Source organism: Solanum dulcamara, chromosome 5 (genome assembly GCF_947179165.1).
Source record: "Solanum dulcamara chromosome 5, daSolDulc1.2, whole genome shotgun sequence".
Taxonomy (NCBI): Eukaryota; Viridiplantae; Streptophyta; class Magnoliopsida; order Solanales; family Solanaceae; genus Solanum; species Solanum dulcamara.
This window is the reverse complement of record NC_077241.1, coordinates 9,188,684-9,203,891: the sequence shown is the minus strand read 5'-3', so window position 1 is coordinate 9,203,891 and position 15,208 is coordinate 9,188,684. Positions and strand designations below refer to the sequence as shown.

General features: G+C 32.9%; 1 protein-coding gene across 1 annotated transcript; it reads right to left on the bottom strand.

Moving 5' to 3' along the window:
- Positions 1-10,461: 10,461 nt before the first annotated feature.
- Positions 10,462-13,128, bottom strand: LOC129890407 (polygalacturonase-like). Its single transcript, XM_055965958.1, has 4 exons — positions 12,685-13,128; positions 11,654-11,943; positions 10,825-11,050; positions 10,462-10,694 (listed from the first exon to the last, which is right to left on the bottom strand). The coding sequence occupies exons 1-4, from the start codon at positions 13,126-13,128 to the stop codon at positions 10,464-10,466; spliced, it is 1,191 nt and encodes a 396-aa protein (XP_055821933.1). The 3' UTR covers positions 10,462-10,463.
- Positions 13,129-15,208: the final 2,080 nt, after the last annotated feature.

Genomic DNA, 15,208 nt, shown 5'->3' with positions numbered 1-15,208 from the left:
GAGGTAGTTGCACTCTTGATAGGGGTGTTGGTGGTGCTATAGTCCCATAGGGAAGAGGTAGAGGTGTTGTACAGGCCGGAGGTGGTAGGGGAGGTCAATGTTATGCTTTTTCATGGAAACCCAAAGTTGAGGTTTCTAATGCAGTTATCATAGGTATCATCCCAGTCCACCATCGACCTGCATCTGTGTTATTTGATCCAAGGTCTACAATTTCCTATGTGTCTGCCTATTTTGTATCAAGATTAGATTTGACATGTGATTGTATGCCCATGCATGCTCATGTTTCTACCTCATGAGTGAGCCCTTAGTGGTGGATTAAATGCATCGATCCTGTCTTGTTTTCTTGGTCTTATATGATATTTGGGTAGACATGATTATTGTGGGGATGGTAAATTTTGATATTATATTGGGTATGGATTGGCTTTTTCTCTATTGTGTTATTTTTTATTGTTATGCTAAGATTGTTACCTTAGGATACTTGGCACCCCGAGGATTGAGTAAAAGGGTACTAGTGACTCCTATCCTAGTAAGGTTATCTCTTATATTCGTGCTCAGAGGTTGATTAATAGGGGGTGTATGTCTTATTTGGCCTTCATTCGGAACACAAGTGTTGAGTCACCTCTTATGGAGTCTATTTTTGTGATTAAGGATTTTGCTGATGTATTTTCTACTGATCTTCCTAGTGTTCCTATGGATAGGAACATTGATTTTTCTATTGACTTGGAGTCGGGCACTAAGCCTATTTTTATTCCTCTATATCACATAGCTTCGGCTAAGTTGAAGGAGTTGAAGGATCAGTTTTAAGATTTGTGAAGAAGAAGGATGGATATATGAGGATGTGCATTGACTATAGATAGTTGAACAAGGTGACTATCAAGAACAAATATCCTCTTTCCCGTATTGATCAGCTCTAGGGAGTAGCCTTTTTATCGAAGATCGATTTGAGTTCTGGTTATCATCAGCTGAGGATAAGCCATTAGATATTCCTAAGATAACTTTTTAGACCCGTTATGACCATTATTAGTTCTTGGTTATATCATTTGGGTTGACTAACCCCCCGATAGCGTTTATAGAGTTGATGAATGGGGTATTTCGCCCGTATTTGGACTCCTTCATGATTTTTTCATTGATAATATCTTGGTGTATTCCCAAACTGAGGAGGATCATACTCTCCATTTAAGGTTGGTACTTTATAAGTTGAGAGACTAGAAGTTATATGCAAAGTTCTCTAATTGTGAGTTTTAGCTCGAGTGTGGGGCATTTCTAAGACATGTGATGTCCAAGAAGGATATTAGAGTGGATCCGACCAAGATTAAGGCAGTTAGAGGCTAGAAAAGGCCGACTTCACCTATTGAGATTTGGGGTTTTATGGGGTTGGCTAGCTATTATAGATGCTTTGTGTAGGGTTTCCCTACCATTGTGGCTCCTTTGACTAGACTAACTCAGAAGGTTATAGATTTTCATTAGTTCGATGACTGCAAGGAGAGCTTTCAAAAGCTTAACACTTTATTCACTTTGAATCATGTTTTGACTCTACCCGAGCAGAGTGTGGACTTTATTGTATACTATGATGCTTTCAGAGTTAGTTTAGGTGGGGTATTGATGTAAAAAGGGGAAAATAGTTGCCTATGCTTCTAGATAGTTGAAGGCTCATGAGAATAACTACTGTACTCACGATTTGGAGTTAGTGGATGTGGTTTTTCTATTGAAGCTATTGCATCATTACATATATAATGTGCATTGTGAGGTATTCACCAATCACCGGAGTCTTCAGTATATTTTTAGTCAGATGGATTTGAATTTGAGGCAGCGTAGATGGCTTGAGTTGCTAAAGAACTATGACATGACTATCCTATATCATTCAGGAAGGCTAATATGGTGGCCGATGCTTTGAGTAGGAAGGCTCCTAGTATGGGAATTCTCACCGCAATTGGTATTGATAAGAGGCCCTGGCTAGGTATGTTAAGAGGTTAGCCAACAACTTTGTTCATTTGCATGTTTTTAAGGAGAGCGGGGGTTTTCTTACTTTTATTGAGGCTTTATCTTTATTAGTCGAGCAGATTCGAGAGCGACAATTTGTTGATGAGAAGTTATGTCTCTTTTGAGACAAGGTACTGAGGAGTGATGTTAAGGAGGCTAGGCTTGATTCAAATAGTATTTTGAGGATTGAGGGATGGATTAGTGTGCCTAAGGTGGGTGACTTGATTAGATTGATTCTAGAGGAGGCTCATTGTTCTAGATATTCTATTCACCTGAGTGCGGCGAAGATGTATCATGATCTGAGCCAACATTATTGGTGGTATGAGATGAAGAGGGATATTCTAGAGTTTGTGTCCAAGTGTTTGACATGTCAATAGATTAAGTATGAGAACCAGTATCCCAAAGGTATGACTCAGAGGATGCGCATTCCTAAATGAAAATAGAAGTAGATCACTATTGACTTAATTATGGGTTTATCTATCACCGTTGGTGGTTATGATTCTATTTAGGTAGTTCTTGACTGACTAACTAAGTTGGATCATTTCATCCCAGTTTGGGTGAAGTAAGTGGTGGAGAAGCTAGCCAGTTCATGTTGTACCCATATCCATCGTTTCAGATTGGGGTCCCTTGTTTACTTTGCACTTTTGGATGTCATCACCCACATACCGATGGCTAGTGAGCGGATGATTCAGGTGTTGTAGAATATGCTTCAAGCCTATGTTATCGATTTTAGTGCTAGATGAGATCAATATTTACCCTTAGCGGAGTTTGCTTACAACAACAGTTATCACTCTATTATTCAGATGGCCCCATTCGAGGCAATATATGGTAGGCACTGTCGATCTCCTATTGGGTGGTTTGATTCAACTGAGATGGACTCCTTAGACATGAACTTTCTTAAAGATTCTATGGAGAAGGTTCTTATGATTCAAGATAGGCTCTTGACAGCCCAAAGTAGGAAGAAGAGTTATTCAAATTAGAGAGTTTGACCCTTGGAGTTTATGAGAGTGATCATATTGGCTTCTAGTATCGCTTATGAATGGTGTGATGTGGTTCGAGAGGAAGGGTAAGCTCAACCCTCAATTCATTGACCTATTTGATATTTTAGGATGAGTAGGAGAAGTGACATATAGATTGGCCCTGCCACCTAGCTTGTTAGTTGTACATCATGTTTTTTATTTCTCTATGCTCCAGAGGTATGTTTCAGACAAGTCCCATGTGATCTCCCTAGATTTCGTAGATTTGGGGTCCAAATTTGACCTTTGAGGAGGAGACCTTAGACATTCTGGATAGGAAGGTCCGTAAGCTTAGGACTAAGGAGATAGCTTCAGGGAAGGTCCAATGGAGACACCATTCAGTTGGAGAGGCTACTTAGGAGCCAGAGTCCGATATACATGACCAATATCCACAACTTTTTGAGGCTTCAGGTACTTTCTTTTATTTTATGTTCTAGGACGAATATGATTTTTAGTGGTGGATGATGTAATGACCCTAAAGGTAATTTTTGGAAATCTTTACAAAATGACCGCCCTCCAAATAGTTGTCTCGAGTCATTTCTGATCAATTTTTAATATTGGTTTTGGAAATTCATTGAAAAGTTTTGAATTTTTGAAGTTTTTGGGTTTTAGAGACTTAAGTTGTTCAAAAGTGGTATTAGGAACCAATCAGAGCTACGGGTCTCAAAATAGAATTATGTTAGTTCCATTAGCTCCAGAATGTGGAATTTGGTCTAAATGAGTCATTTCTAAAATTGGAGTTGTATCGAAGATTTGAGGTCCTAAGTTGAAAGTTAGAGTTATTTTTAATTAAGGGTTAACTTTGGTTAACATTAAGAGTTCAAATGCTGGGGTTGAATTTCCGATGATTCTGTTGAATTCAAGAGGTGATTTTAGGCTTAGGAAGAGTTTCTGTACATTTTTTAGGAGCTTCAAGGGCATTTTGGTTTTTTTGAGTCTTATAGTTTAGTTGAGACTAAATGGATTCCAGGTCAAAGAGACATCGAATTTGAACTCTGATGGTTCCATTGAGTCTAGAGCCTCGACTTTAGTAGGATAACATATATGTTTTTTGTGTACGGGGTTTCAAATGAATTTTGAGGGTTCGATCCGTATTTTTGCTAAGTGTACTTTTGTTGTTCTGTGATCTGGTGCATGTCCTCTTCATGTTTGTGGATCCCTCGACTGCGTTTGCGAAGGGTCCTGTCTATAGACCTTCATATTTGAGAGAGGTTGACTGCATTCACAAATGGTCAGTCCTATTGATATTCGCGTTCGAGAAAGGCCGTTGTGTTCGCGGTGAGGGAACTTTGAGCTCCGCGTTCTTGGAGACCCAGCCGCAATCACGTAGGGTAAAATCGACTTGGGCAGTAAGTTATTTTCCATTTTGAGAAAACACCCATTTTTACCATTTTTGACACTTGGGAGCACGGTAGAGACAAATTCTTGAGAGATTTTGAGGAAAAATAATTGGGTAAGAATTTTTAACGTATATATTCCATTACCCATTAGTTATATCTTGATTTTGACCTTTAATTCATGAAATTTGGATCCAAAATTTTGGAGTTTTTTCAAGAACCCAAACTTTTCTTTAAATGGTGATTATGATATGATTTTAACTCCATTTTTGAATTAGTTTTCGCTAATAGGTTCCTTATGTCGTAAAGAATGTTTTCATCTAAAAAATTCTATAATTATTCTTTCATTTTCGAATTCATGTTTTTGGGTCGATTTCGGTTCGATTCCTAAAATTTATAATTCTGGTGTCATTGAACTCTAATTCTTATTAAAAATTCATATTTGACTAGATTTCATTGATTCAGAGTCGACGTATAGGAAAGACTCAAGTTTCAGAGTTGTTGTGGTTGAATTTAAGGCAAGTGAACTCCTAAATCTCCGTTATAGCTTGTAGAGACTTGTATTCATTGTTATATGTGTTAGGGAGTAATGGAAAGTGGTTCGGGTTACTTGACTCGGTGCTTAATCTTAATAACGAAGAAGAGGGGTAAAAATGATATTTGATGACTTTTGTTTGTGTGATCGATTTGATGATAATTTCGACATATTGTGGACATGTAAAATGACCTTAACTTAATATGAGATGTGAATTGTAATTGACATTATCCGATTATCATGAATAGTATGAGCATGCCTTAATTGCATTGGTTCTGATATAGTGTATTGATGTTGGAAATGATATAAGACAAAGGGGTTAGGCCACACACTCAGTGGCAGAGATTATGAAATAAAGGGCTCTGTGGTAGGATACGTATATTTTAATGGGATGGGCCACACACTCCGTGGCAGGTTACATGGACAGAAATATCCTTCATGGATTTTGGATTATAATTCAGCGGATGTGTACCGATAGGACATACATGCATCATTTCATTGCAATGCATCACACTTTTCTAGTATTTGTGAATTCGTGTTTACCCCTCATTGCCTTATATTTGCTGAACTTAACTTGATGTGATTCATTTGCTGAGACTATTTATGAGTATTCACGGCTTGTATTATTATTATTGTATAAATTGTAAAGTTGGGCTGGTTTTCATCCAGGTTGTAGTTGAGAAGGTTCGGTTGGGATGACATGAGTATTTGTATTCTATTAGATTTGCTTAGTTTTAGTTGTCCACTTGTTGAGTATCATGTTATTTGGTACTCATTCCTTGCTTCTACACTTGTGTAGGTTATGAGCTGGGACTTGTGTGATCTTCTAGCTTTTCTACTATATCCTAGGCTATCATTCGAGTTGTTGAGGTAGCTGTTGTATTCATCTAGCGGACACCTCTTACTCTTTTCCTTTATGTTTTAGTCATATTCTATAGACAAAGACATTATGACTATGAGCCCGTTTGGATGGGCTTAAATAAAGTAACTTTTATGTATGAAGTGCTTTTAGAACTTTGAAGTGGTGAAAGTTATTTTTATAAATAAGTAGTTGAGTGCTTGGATAAAAGTGCTTATGTTGAAAATAAGTGCTTGAATTTTAGGATTAAAAGAATAAAAAGGGTAGTTTGAGAATTTAGTTAAAATATAAGAGATATAAAAGTAATTTTCATGGTCAAACAAAATGGTTTTAAGCACTTAGAAAAAAAAGTTAGAAATCCTAACTTTTTTTTGACCGACTTTAAGAACTTTATGGCTTAAAGTTAGCATTAGACAAACACGTCCAAAAGCCTAAAAGGGGCTTTAAGTTGGTTTTCCAAACGGGCTCTATATTTTGTTTCTCATTTATGTATTACATTAGTGGCTTTACACGTGACAACCAATCTTGGGGAGGTTTTGAGATTATTTATCTGTTTTGCTTAAGTTAAACCTTGTTCTATTTCATTTACTTCCGCATTTTACTTTCCGTTGGATTTTAAACTGACTTGTCTCGGTGGGTTGAGACGAGTGTCATCACACTCAAATTTGGATAATGACACATTAGATCTTCAGACTTCATCTTTGCCTGAGTGTGAGCACTATTCGCCCCACCAATGTACATTTCTAATCTTTTCTTTTTGTGTCAAACTCCTGAACCCAGATCTTTTCAAGAAGCACTGGGTACACGAGTTAATGACTTCTATTCTATCATTGCTGAGGTATACTCTTCATTACTGCAAAGTTGCATCATCAATGTCTAGACAATCCCCCGGAAAATGAAAGACATGGTCAAAGAGATAAAGAATCATATAGACATATATATATATATATATGTTTTAATTTTTTTTTTTAAAATAAACAAACAAATAAAACACTTAAACAAGAAGAATCTACCACATTGCAATAGCATTCGATCGTTCTCTTTTAGAGTCCTCTTTACCGCACCCTCATAAGATTCTCGATTAGTTTGAGACATTATTATTGAAAAACTTGTTGAGATAGGAATCACAAGCTTTTTCGGGTTATAAACAAGGTGTTGCAATTCGATATACTGATATGTCCATTCACGTTGTAGACCACTATAACATTCACAAGGGTTTGATTTTTTTAGTTCACAAAATTCATCATTATGATCTATTAGAAAGTGCCACTTATATTTGTCAAACTCAATTTGAATGATATCAAGCGAGTAATGTGTTTACATAAGAGGACGATGGATGAGATTAATGCACTGGCTACAACTAAATTGTCCTTTATTTACTACCAGGAGTCAAATGCAAGACTGGATACTACACCATACCAAAGAGGAAACAAAGCATGCTCAACTCATCAAGTAGTGTACACGGAATTCATACACACCATTTGGATTGTGAGAAATACCAGAATCTTTGAGAAAAAGGAGCGACATTGGGATACTATGTAGGGCTGTACAGGGAAAATCGATAAACCGCACCAAATCGATAAACCGAACCAAACCGGAAAAAACCCGACTAGTGGTTTGGTTTGACTTGGTTTGGTGTTTGAAAAAAAAATCCGACCATCATAGGATTGGTTTGATTTTAACTAAAAAAAGTCAAACCGAACCCAAACCGACCCGATTATAGATATACTACTTTTAAATTATGTTATACATAAAAATATTTATTAAAATGTAATTTATAAATATTTTTTAAAAATTTTTCATAATTTTTATTTTCTTTCTTACATTTAGATTTGGATTTGAGAAGCTCATCTAAATAATATACAAAAAAGTTCATCTTATAAAGTTATATTATAAAGTTAAAACTTCAAACAGTGTTCTGCCTCCATCTTATATATTGATATTTTGTACTAGAACTCTTTTTAAGAAGCACCGTTCTATGCTTTTTATTAAATACTATGAAAAATTCGAGAAATCCGAAAAATCTGAAAAAACCCGAGAAAAATTAATATCGAAAAACCCGACTTTTATTGGTTTGGTTTATAGATTTAATAACCCGACACAAATGGTTTGATTTGGTTTGTAAAAAATCCGAACCAATCCGGTTCATGTACACCCTTAATACAATGGCAAGAGAAATTCCATGTATTTGCAATGTTAGAGCATATACTTTACTTCGACTAATCGTTCAGAAGTATCATATCTAATATTGGATGCACTGATTAAGTCATTTAGTCTAGCATACACTTTAGTTTTATTTTCCTCTTTGGAGCATTGTCATGGTAGAATGAATGATATAGCAGACTGTGTTATAATTGTGCTGAATTTGTAATTAGTCACTTGATAATTAATGAAATCTATTAGTTACCAAAAAAAAAAAAAGCGAGGAATCACTTGAATAGCAGCTACGATTCGAGCTATCATCATCACTAGCATACAGATTCTTTGGAAAGAATATCGACGTTCACGGTTTCACCGTACCACTCGACATGCTTCGTAGTCCTATTTCATTTGAATTTTTCAAGAAATGAAATCTTACGCTTATATAGTGAAAAAATTGAATACACATAGGGGCCGTTTGACTATTGGATAAGAGATGAGTTATTAAGGTTTAAAATATTGCATAAATTTGGTAGATTTTTTGTGTAAGGTATAAAATTCAACACACATAATACTATGTTTGGTTAGAAAATTAGAAAATCACATAACTAATACATGTGTAAGTTATGAATCAATCTATATATTATTTTATGCGGGGTACAAGATGGAATAAGTTATGCATAAATAACTAATACCTGAATTAAAATACAAATTGACAACTTTATCCTTCACTGTCAATCAAAAATACTCCTTCGTACAGAACACATGGACTCTCGCTAATGCTAGGAAATCAGATGTGGAGTTTGCTGCGAAGATGTATTCGTTGCTTTCGCCTCCGTTTTATGTTTTGTATTCATTGGTGAGAGGTCCGTATTTTGTTTACAGGATGCTTTCATATTATCTTAGTGGGGCTGCTGATAACGTAATACCGAGATGGATTTGGGTTTCTTGGGTATTTGTTGTTGTCACTACTATTTCTGTTAGCATATTGTGGGTTTCAAATCTTTGGGTTGAACCGTATAAAGAAATTACTAGGAAATTTGAGAAAAAAGTTAGGTGAGCTAAAATGTTGTGGTTTACAGATTACCTATATGATTTAATTGAATGAGACATTGGAAAAAAACCCAAATCCCTCATTGTCTGTTTGCTACCTTATTGGAATGCATAAATTTTAGAAATATATTTACTCTATACTCTGCAAAAACCATTAATGGATTATATGCAGTGGCCTTCTGGTGTTGAATTGACATACAGAGTTTCAAGGTTTTGGACAACTTTGACGTTGTTGGCAGAATCGTTTCAATTGTTGTTTTAAAAAGTATATACTGTTTTATGATTTTTAACGTAACAAACCAACACCCAAGATATTATTAAGCCCTGCATAACTAAACACTGTATAAATAAACCCTGCATAACCAAATCGTGCATTACTAATACCTGCATAATTAGTACATGTATTACTAATACCTGCATAACTCTACCTAGCAACCAAAAGGCCGCCCATAGTACATAAGTGACATCACTTTAATATGAATATACCCCCTATCTTATTTGTAACATATCATAATAGGGTCATGCAAACTCATCGTTATCGAAGATTAATTCTCGGTATGAAACCCAATGAGACATGAAGACACAACCATATTGACTAAATTGAGCCTTGATACAACACATCTTCGTCCGATTGTTCTCTTCGCGAGAACGATTCAGTGTCAAATTAAACTCTTGTGGTGTACTACACAATATTGATATACCATGGCTTCTTAGACGTTTAAGTCCAAATGCCCACAAGTTCTATTTCATCCCTATAATCTTTCAATCTTCACTTTACCATTAATAGAAATTTTAATTTCTCAGCAAAAATCAATCTTACTCTCTCAATTTTAGGTCGATTCTAAGGAATTTGCTATGATAGTGTATTTACACTCTTCAGCCATGGCTCTGTAATAATCAATGTAAAACTTTTTATTTTTTCTATATGAAAACATTACTATTTTCTCCGCTCTCACAGATTCAATCAAAGTATCTGTGAAATAAACACTAAACATTTTCTCAATATAAAATTTCAATGATAAAATAATAATTTTTTAATAGTAATCAAAGTTCATCTTAGCTAGTGAATAGTGATTGCTAAAAACCTAGCGTCTAGACCAACTCACAACGAGGTCATTAAAATTGATAGAGAGAAGCAAAAAGACAGGTGTAATTTCACCGATAGTCATTCAACTTTTATTTTATTATACAAAAGTCGTCACTAAAATATTTTATGTCATGAAAAAGTTTATAGCTCAACTTAACTTATAAATACGTATCACGAAAGTTATTAAACTATATATTTTTCTAATAAAGGAGTCAGTCAAATTTGCTTGACTAAATTGTTACTGCAATCATGAGAAAATCTATAGTTACAATTATCTCTTTATTTCAAAACTATCCAACAAACCTAAAAAAAAATAAGGCTCATGAGAAATGAGCTTGTTTTTCCTATTTTCTTTTCAATTGGTTGGAAAGTCGAAAATATATGCACAACAAGTATCATGTATCATATTATCATTAGTCGTTACTCCCTTCGATCTGGTCCATCTTATATGGTGTTTTTAGAAGCAACTCTTGGGAATAACCGTGCCGCGACGTGTGCCTTGTGCATTTTTACAATAGGTTAAGGCTGGCCTTTTCAAACGAGAATCCACAAAAGTGAGCTTTATATCTTGCAATGTGATACCACTACATGGATTTGTTTGGCTGCAATCTAATTTTATTGCTTGTTGTGTTGAAGATGTCCCCTTTATATTCTTGTATGTTACTTGACTCACCTTCACTCCCGAACTCTGCATTAATATGTTCAAAATTTAGTAAAACATCAAAACAAAATATTTATATATATATATAAAGAAAAATAAGTTCCTAAAGTCATTTTGTTTATTAACGTATATATATTGACAGTGTAAAGAATTATACCTGGTGAGGACAATTGTTATCAGGGCAATAGTTTTGATCAATGAGTATAGGGTAGCCAACATTCCTCATAACAAGATTTCTAAACATGAGATTTTTAGCATGGCCATCACTTGGCCTTGCCCATGACTTTACCCTCACACCATTTTGTGTCTTGGTGAATACTGAATTTTCCACTGTTATATTCTGGACTCCTGCTTCATTTAAGCTGTTGGCCAAACTTCCTATGCTGCAATATACATATATATATGAAAATAACCAAATCTTCAAAATATATGTAGTAGGCGTTTGGAAAAATAAAATGTAATATTTATGGTTAGTGACAGATTCAGGATTTTTATTAAATAAAATAAATATATATATATATGTATGTATGTATGTATCGTCGACCTTTAGGTTCTTATTGTAGAACTCATTACACTTTTAAAATTAGAGGTCCAAAATTAATTCTTATCTTAGAAAATAGTAATATTTTTACATATATAACAATATTCTGTGTTGAAGGTATTGTAATAGGTTGAACTCGTTGATTGTATGTTATATCATCCATAGTATTACTGATTCTAATACATAGATCTGATTTAATTATGTAAAATTTTAAGATGATAAAAGAAAAATAAGAATTTCAATGAGACAGACTTGAAATATTTAGAAGATTTAATCCAAAAAGAAAAATGTAAAGAAGGACAAAAATAAGAATATAAAATGCAAACACATTATAGTTAATTCTTGTTGTTTTTTAATAGTAACATAACACACGAGCAAAGCATTGAATGTTCATGAGAGTATAACATGTGTTTTAAATTCTAAATACGCCTCGAAAATAATTTACCTTATGCCATGTCCAGGGCCACAACCAATCTTTTGAATCCACATATTCATAGAACCAGTGCCAATAGAAATGCAATCATCTCCAGTCTGAATGATGCTATCTGTGATAGTAACATCCCTTGAATTTTCTATATGAATCCCATCAGTATTTGGACTTCCACTTGGAGATCTTATTCTAATTTTCTCCACTCTTACATGGCTGCTATAATCAATTGCCATATTCATTATCTGACTGTTCAACGATTTTAATCCACTTACCACTACATTATTACACCATAACAATGTAATTGACTGCATTTATTCAAACAAAGAGACTAATTATCAAACAAAATATTGAACAATATTATAATGACATCGTTTGCTTCGATAATTTTTATCATACACCTATAATATAGCATTCAAAATATCTTACATTATTACAGTTGAATATTATTTGAAAGAATGAATGTTATAAAGAGGTCTAACGGTATACACTATAACAAATAAAGAATTTTACAGTAATAATATAATTATCAGTATATTAGATTTAGTGGCAATTATAAATATGAATATTTATAACCAATACTCTATATAAATGTCGTTAAAGGCTTTAGCGACTTTGAATGCAATGTCATTAACTCAATTGTAGATAAATATTTTTGAGGCTATAAAGGAAAATATATAGCCACTAAATGTCGTTTTTTGCTATAGTAATAGGAGTATATTTTTAAAAAAAAACTTTATTATGTGTCTCACACAACTGATACTAACTAATTATGCAAGAACACTTTTTTGTCTCACAAAAATGTGAAGTTCATATACCTTTGGACTTACAAATCTTGGGTCCATATTTTTGTGAGATTAAGAGATGTCTCACGCAATTTATGTCGATCGTGTGAAACATAAAGTAGAGTTTTTCATTATTACAAACAATTACCTAGATATATATTATCATATTTTAAATGAACTGATATTATAAAAATTCTTTTACATTGTTAATATTCTATAGAAATTAAACTTTTATTATATTAAGATAAACACATTATTACGTACCCTAGCTCCAGGAGGACAAGAATGACCAGATCTTCTACAAGACCAAAAACTATGTCCTTTAGCATCAATTGTTCCACCATAGACAGAAAGTCTACTAACTTTATAAAACAAAATCCAAAAGTTAGAACCTCCAATGACATTATAATCCACCGAAGCAACTATAGTTCCGTCTATTCGAAACTCAATTCTGCTCCGGCAAGGGCCAGTGAACGTCACTGGCCTTATAACGTACGTTCCCTTAGGAACGTAAACATTGGTTGGACTAGTTGAGCTGCAGGCGGACATCCAAGCGCGAAGAAATGGTGCGGTTGAGTCTGTCTTTCCATCTCCTTTAGCTCCAAAACTAACCACATTGTAAGCTAAACAAGAAGGTATAAGCAATAAGAATGAAATGGAAGAGAAAAAGACCAATTGTAAAGATACAATTGATTTGAAGTTGGACATCTTGTTTTGGAGTAATGTGAAGAGTTTAAGGTTGTAATGAACATGAAAATTAATGTGTATATTTATAACGATTACATAATCCCTTCATCCCATATTAGTTATGTTGTACACGTTACTAAAAATAGTTATCGCAAATTACTTGTTAATTTATAAAATTAAAATAAAATAATTAATTATATTTTTTATTTTATTCTATAATTAATTATTTTTGAAAGCGTAAACAAGTTTGTAACTACTTAAAATACGTAAATCGACGAATTGCAATATTTTTCAATATTCTTTTTAAAAAATGAACCGACAGACTTTAAAAATTGTGTGAAACTATAAAAAAGTTTCTATATTTTATTATAAAATGACGGAGTCCCTCTGTTTTTTTCAAAAATCGAGGGACTCCATCAGTTTTTTAAATGTAAACTATGGTTGAGTATAAATTGAAAACAATGAAAGTATTTCATCAAAAAGCACATGTGGTCTAGTGGTAGAATTGCTCAATGTCGTAGAAAATACTATGAATTCGATTTCAAGTTGCTTTATTCTGTTATATATATATATATATATATATATATATATATGAAAAACCATGGGTTCGATTTCAAATTGCTACATTTTGTTATATATATGTATGAAAAACCAACAAATAAAACCTACATAGTCCGTTATTTTTTGTTTAAGAAAATCGATGGACGACCCTCAATTTTAATCTAGGCAGACCATCAATTTCCAAAAATCGACCTATCATATTCTGATATAGTCAAACCCCCATCGGCTTTAGGTTGATTTTAGGCAAAAAAAAAAAAATTGAAGTTTTTTATCGATTTTGACCCTTGATTTTTAACGTTTTTTAAATAGTGCAAAATTTAAAAAATTTCTTAAAAGATAACTTAGTAAAACTATTCTTTTTACTATAATTTATGATTTATTAAAAATATTTAAACAAATAAACAATTAATATTAGACGAAAGAACCAGTTCTTTTGCTTAGTTTGGATGTAATGGGGACAAAACAATAAAGGTGATGATTTAAATGCCAACCGTACGTTGCGTACTAATGTGAAATAAATTTTCAAATTACTCATTTCTTAGATGAATCCTTGGGAGATGTGTAGCTGATTAATGTAACAGAGAATTATTTTTCAAAATTAGAAGAAAGCTCACGAGATTAAGATTAATGATTTTTTGTAAGATCCATAAAGAACGCAAAGAAATGCATTGGTTTGAGTAAAACATCAACATGTGAGTTGCCAACGCTTTAGTCATTAATTAGCCACATCATTAAAAAGAAAGAAACATTCAGTAATGTTGCGCCCGTCGTTTCAAATTATCGTGATTTTTTTAAAAATAGTTATCATAAATAATTTATCATTTTAGAATTTTAAAAGAAAATTAATTATTTTTCTCATTTTACTATATAGTGACAGTGTATAAATATTTTACACCACTTAAGTCGACTTAAAACTTGTTATATTTAATCAAATTATATTGTTACTGGTTTTTTTTTTTTTTACAATTTCACATTATATAACTTAAATTATTATTGTAAAATGAGTATAATTAGGTTGCAGGATTTAAATATATTATTATTGTTGTTATCATAATTAGGATATAACTTATAAGCATGAGAAACTTCTCACCCTTATAATTTGACTGCCCCTTATTATATATATAATATTAAATTATTATATATATAAATTTTCTTGATAAAAATTGTGTCTCCGGCACTACTTATCACTATTTATATTTGAAAATGATGAACATAAATTTTTTCAAAAAAAATAAGTACTGTGTTTCTTACTTTGTGTTCAATACAATACGTAAGAAAAATATATTATTTTAAAAATATTTATATATAACTAGACAAATACTATGAGAAATAAAGGATGGGACTATCAGGTAGGACGAAGTAAATATGTTGGAGGATATTAGGGATGGCATCTACTTATAAGTCCTACTTCCACATTTACTAGCAAAGTCATTTTCTCATTATTTTTTTAAAAAATATTTGATAAATCAAACATAAAAAATAAAATAAAAATATTTTTCATAAAATATTTTGCTCTATACAAAAAATAATCCTGCGACAA

What these genes read in the sequence shown, in the direction of transcription:
- LOC129890407 (XM_055965958.1), bottom strand. Translation starts at nt 13,128, where the DNA reads ATGTCCAACTTCAAATCAATTGTATCTTTACAATTGGTCTTTTTCTCT. An exon ending in GGCCCTGGACATGGCATAAG is followed by an intron (nt 11,051 to 11,653) that starts GTAAATTATTTT and finishes TGTATATTGCAG; the next exon opens with CATAGGAAGTTTGGCCAACA. An exon ending in ATAACAATTGTCCTCACCAG is followed by an intron (nt 10,695 to 10,824) that starts GTATAATTCTTT and finishes ATATTAATGCAG; the next exon opens with AGTTCGGGAGTGAAGGTGAG.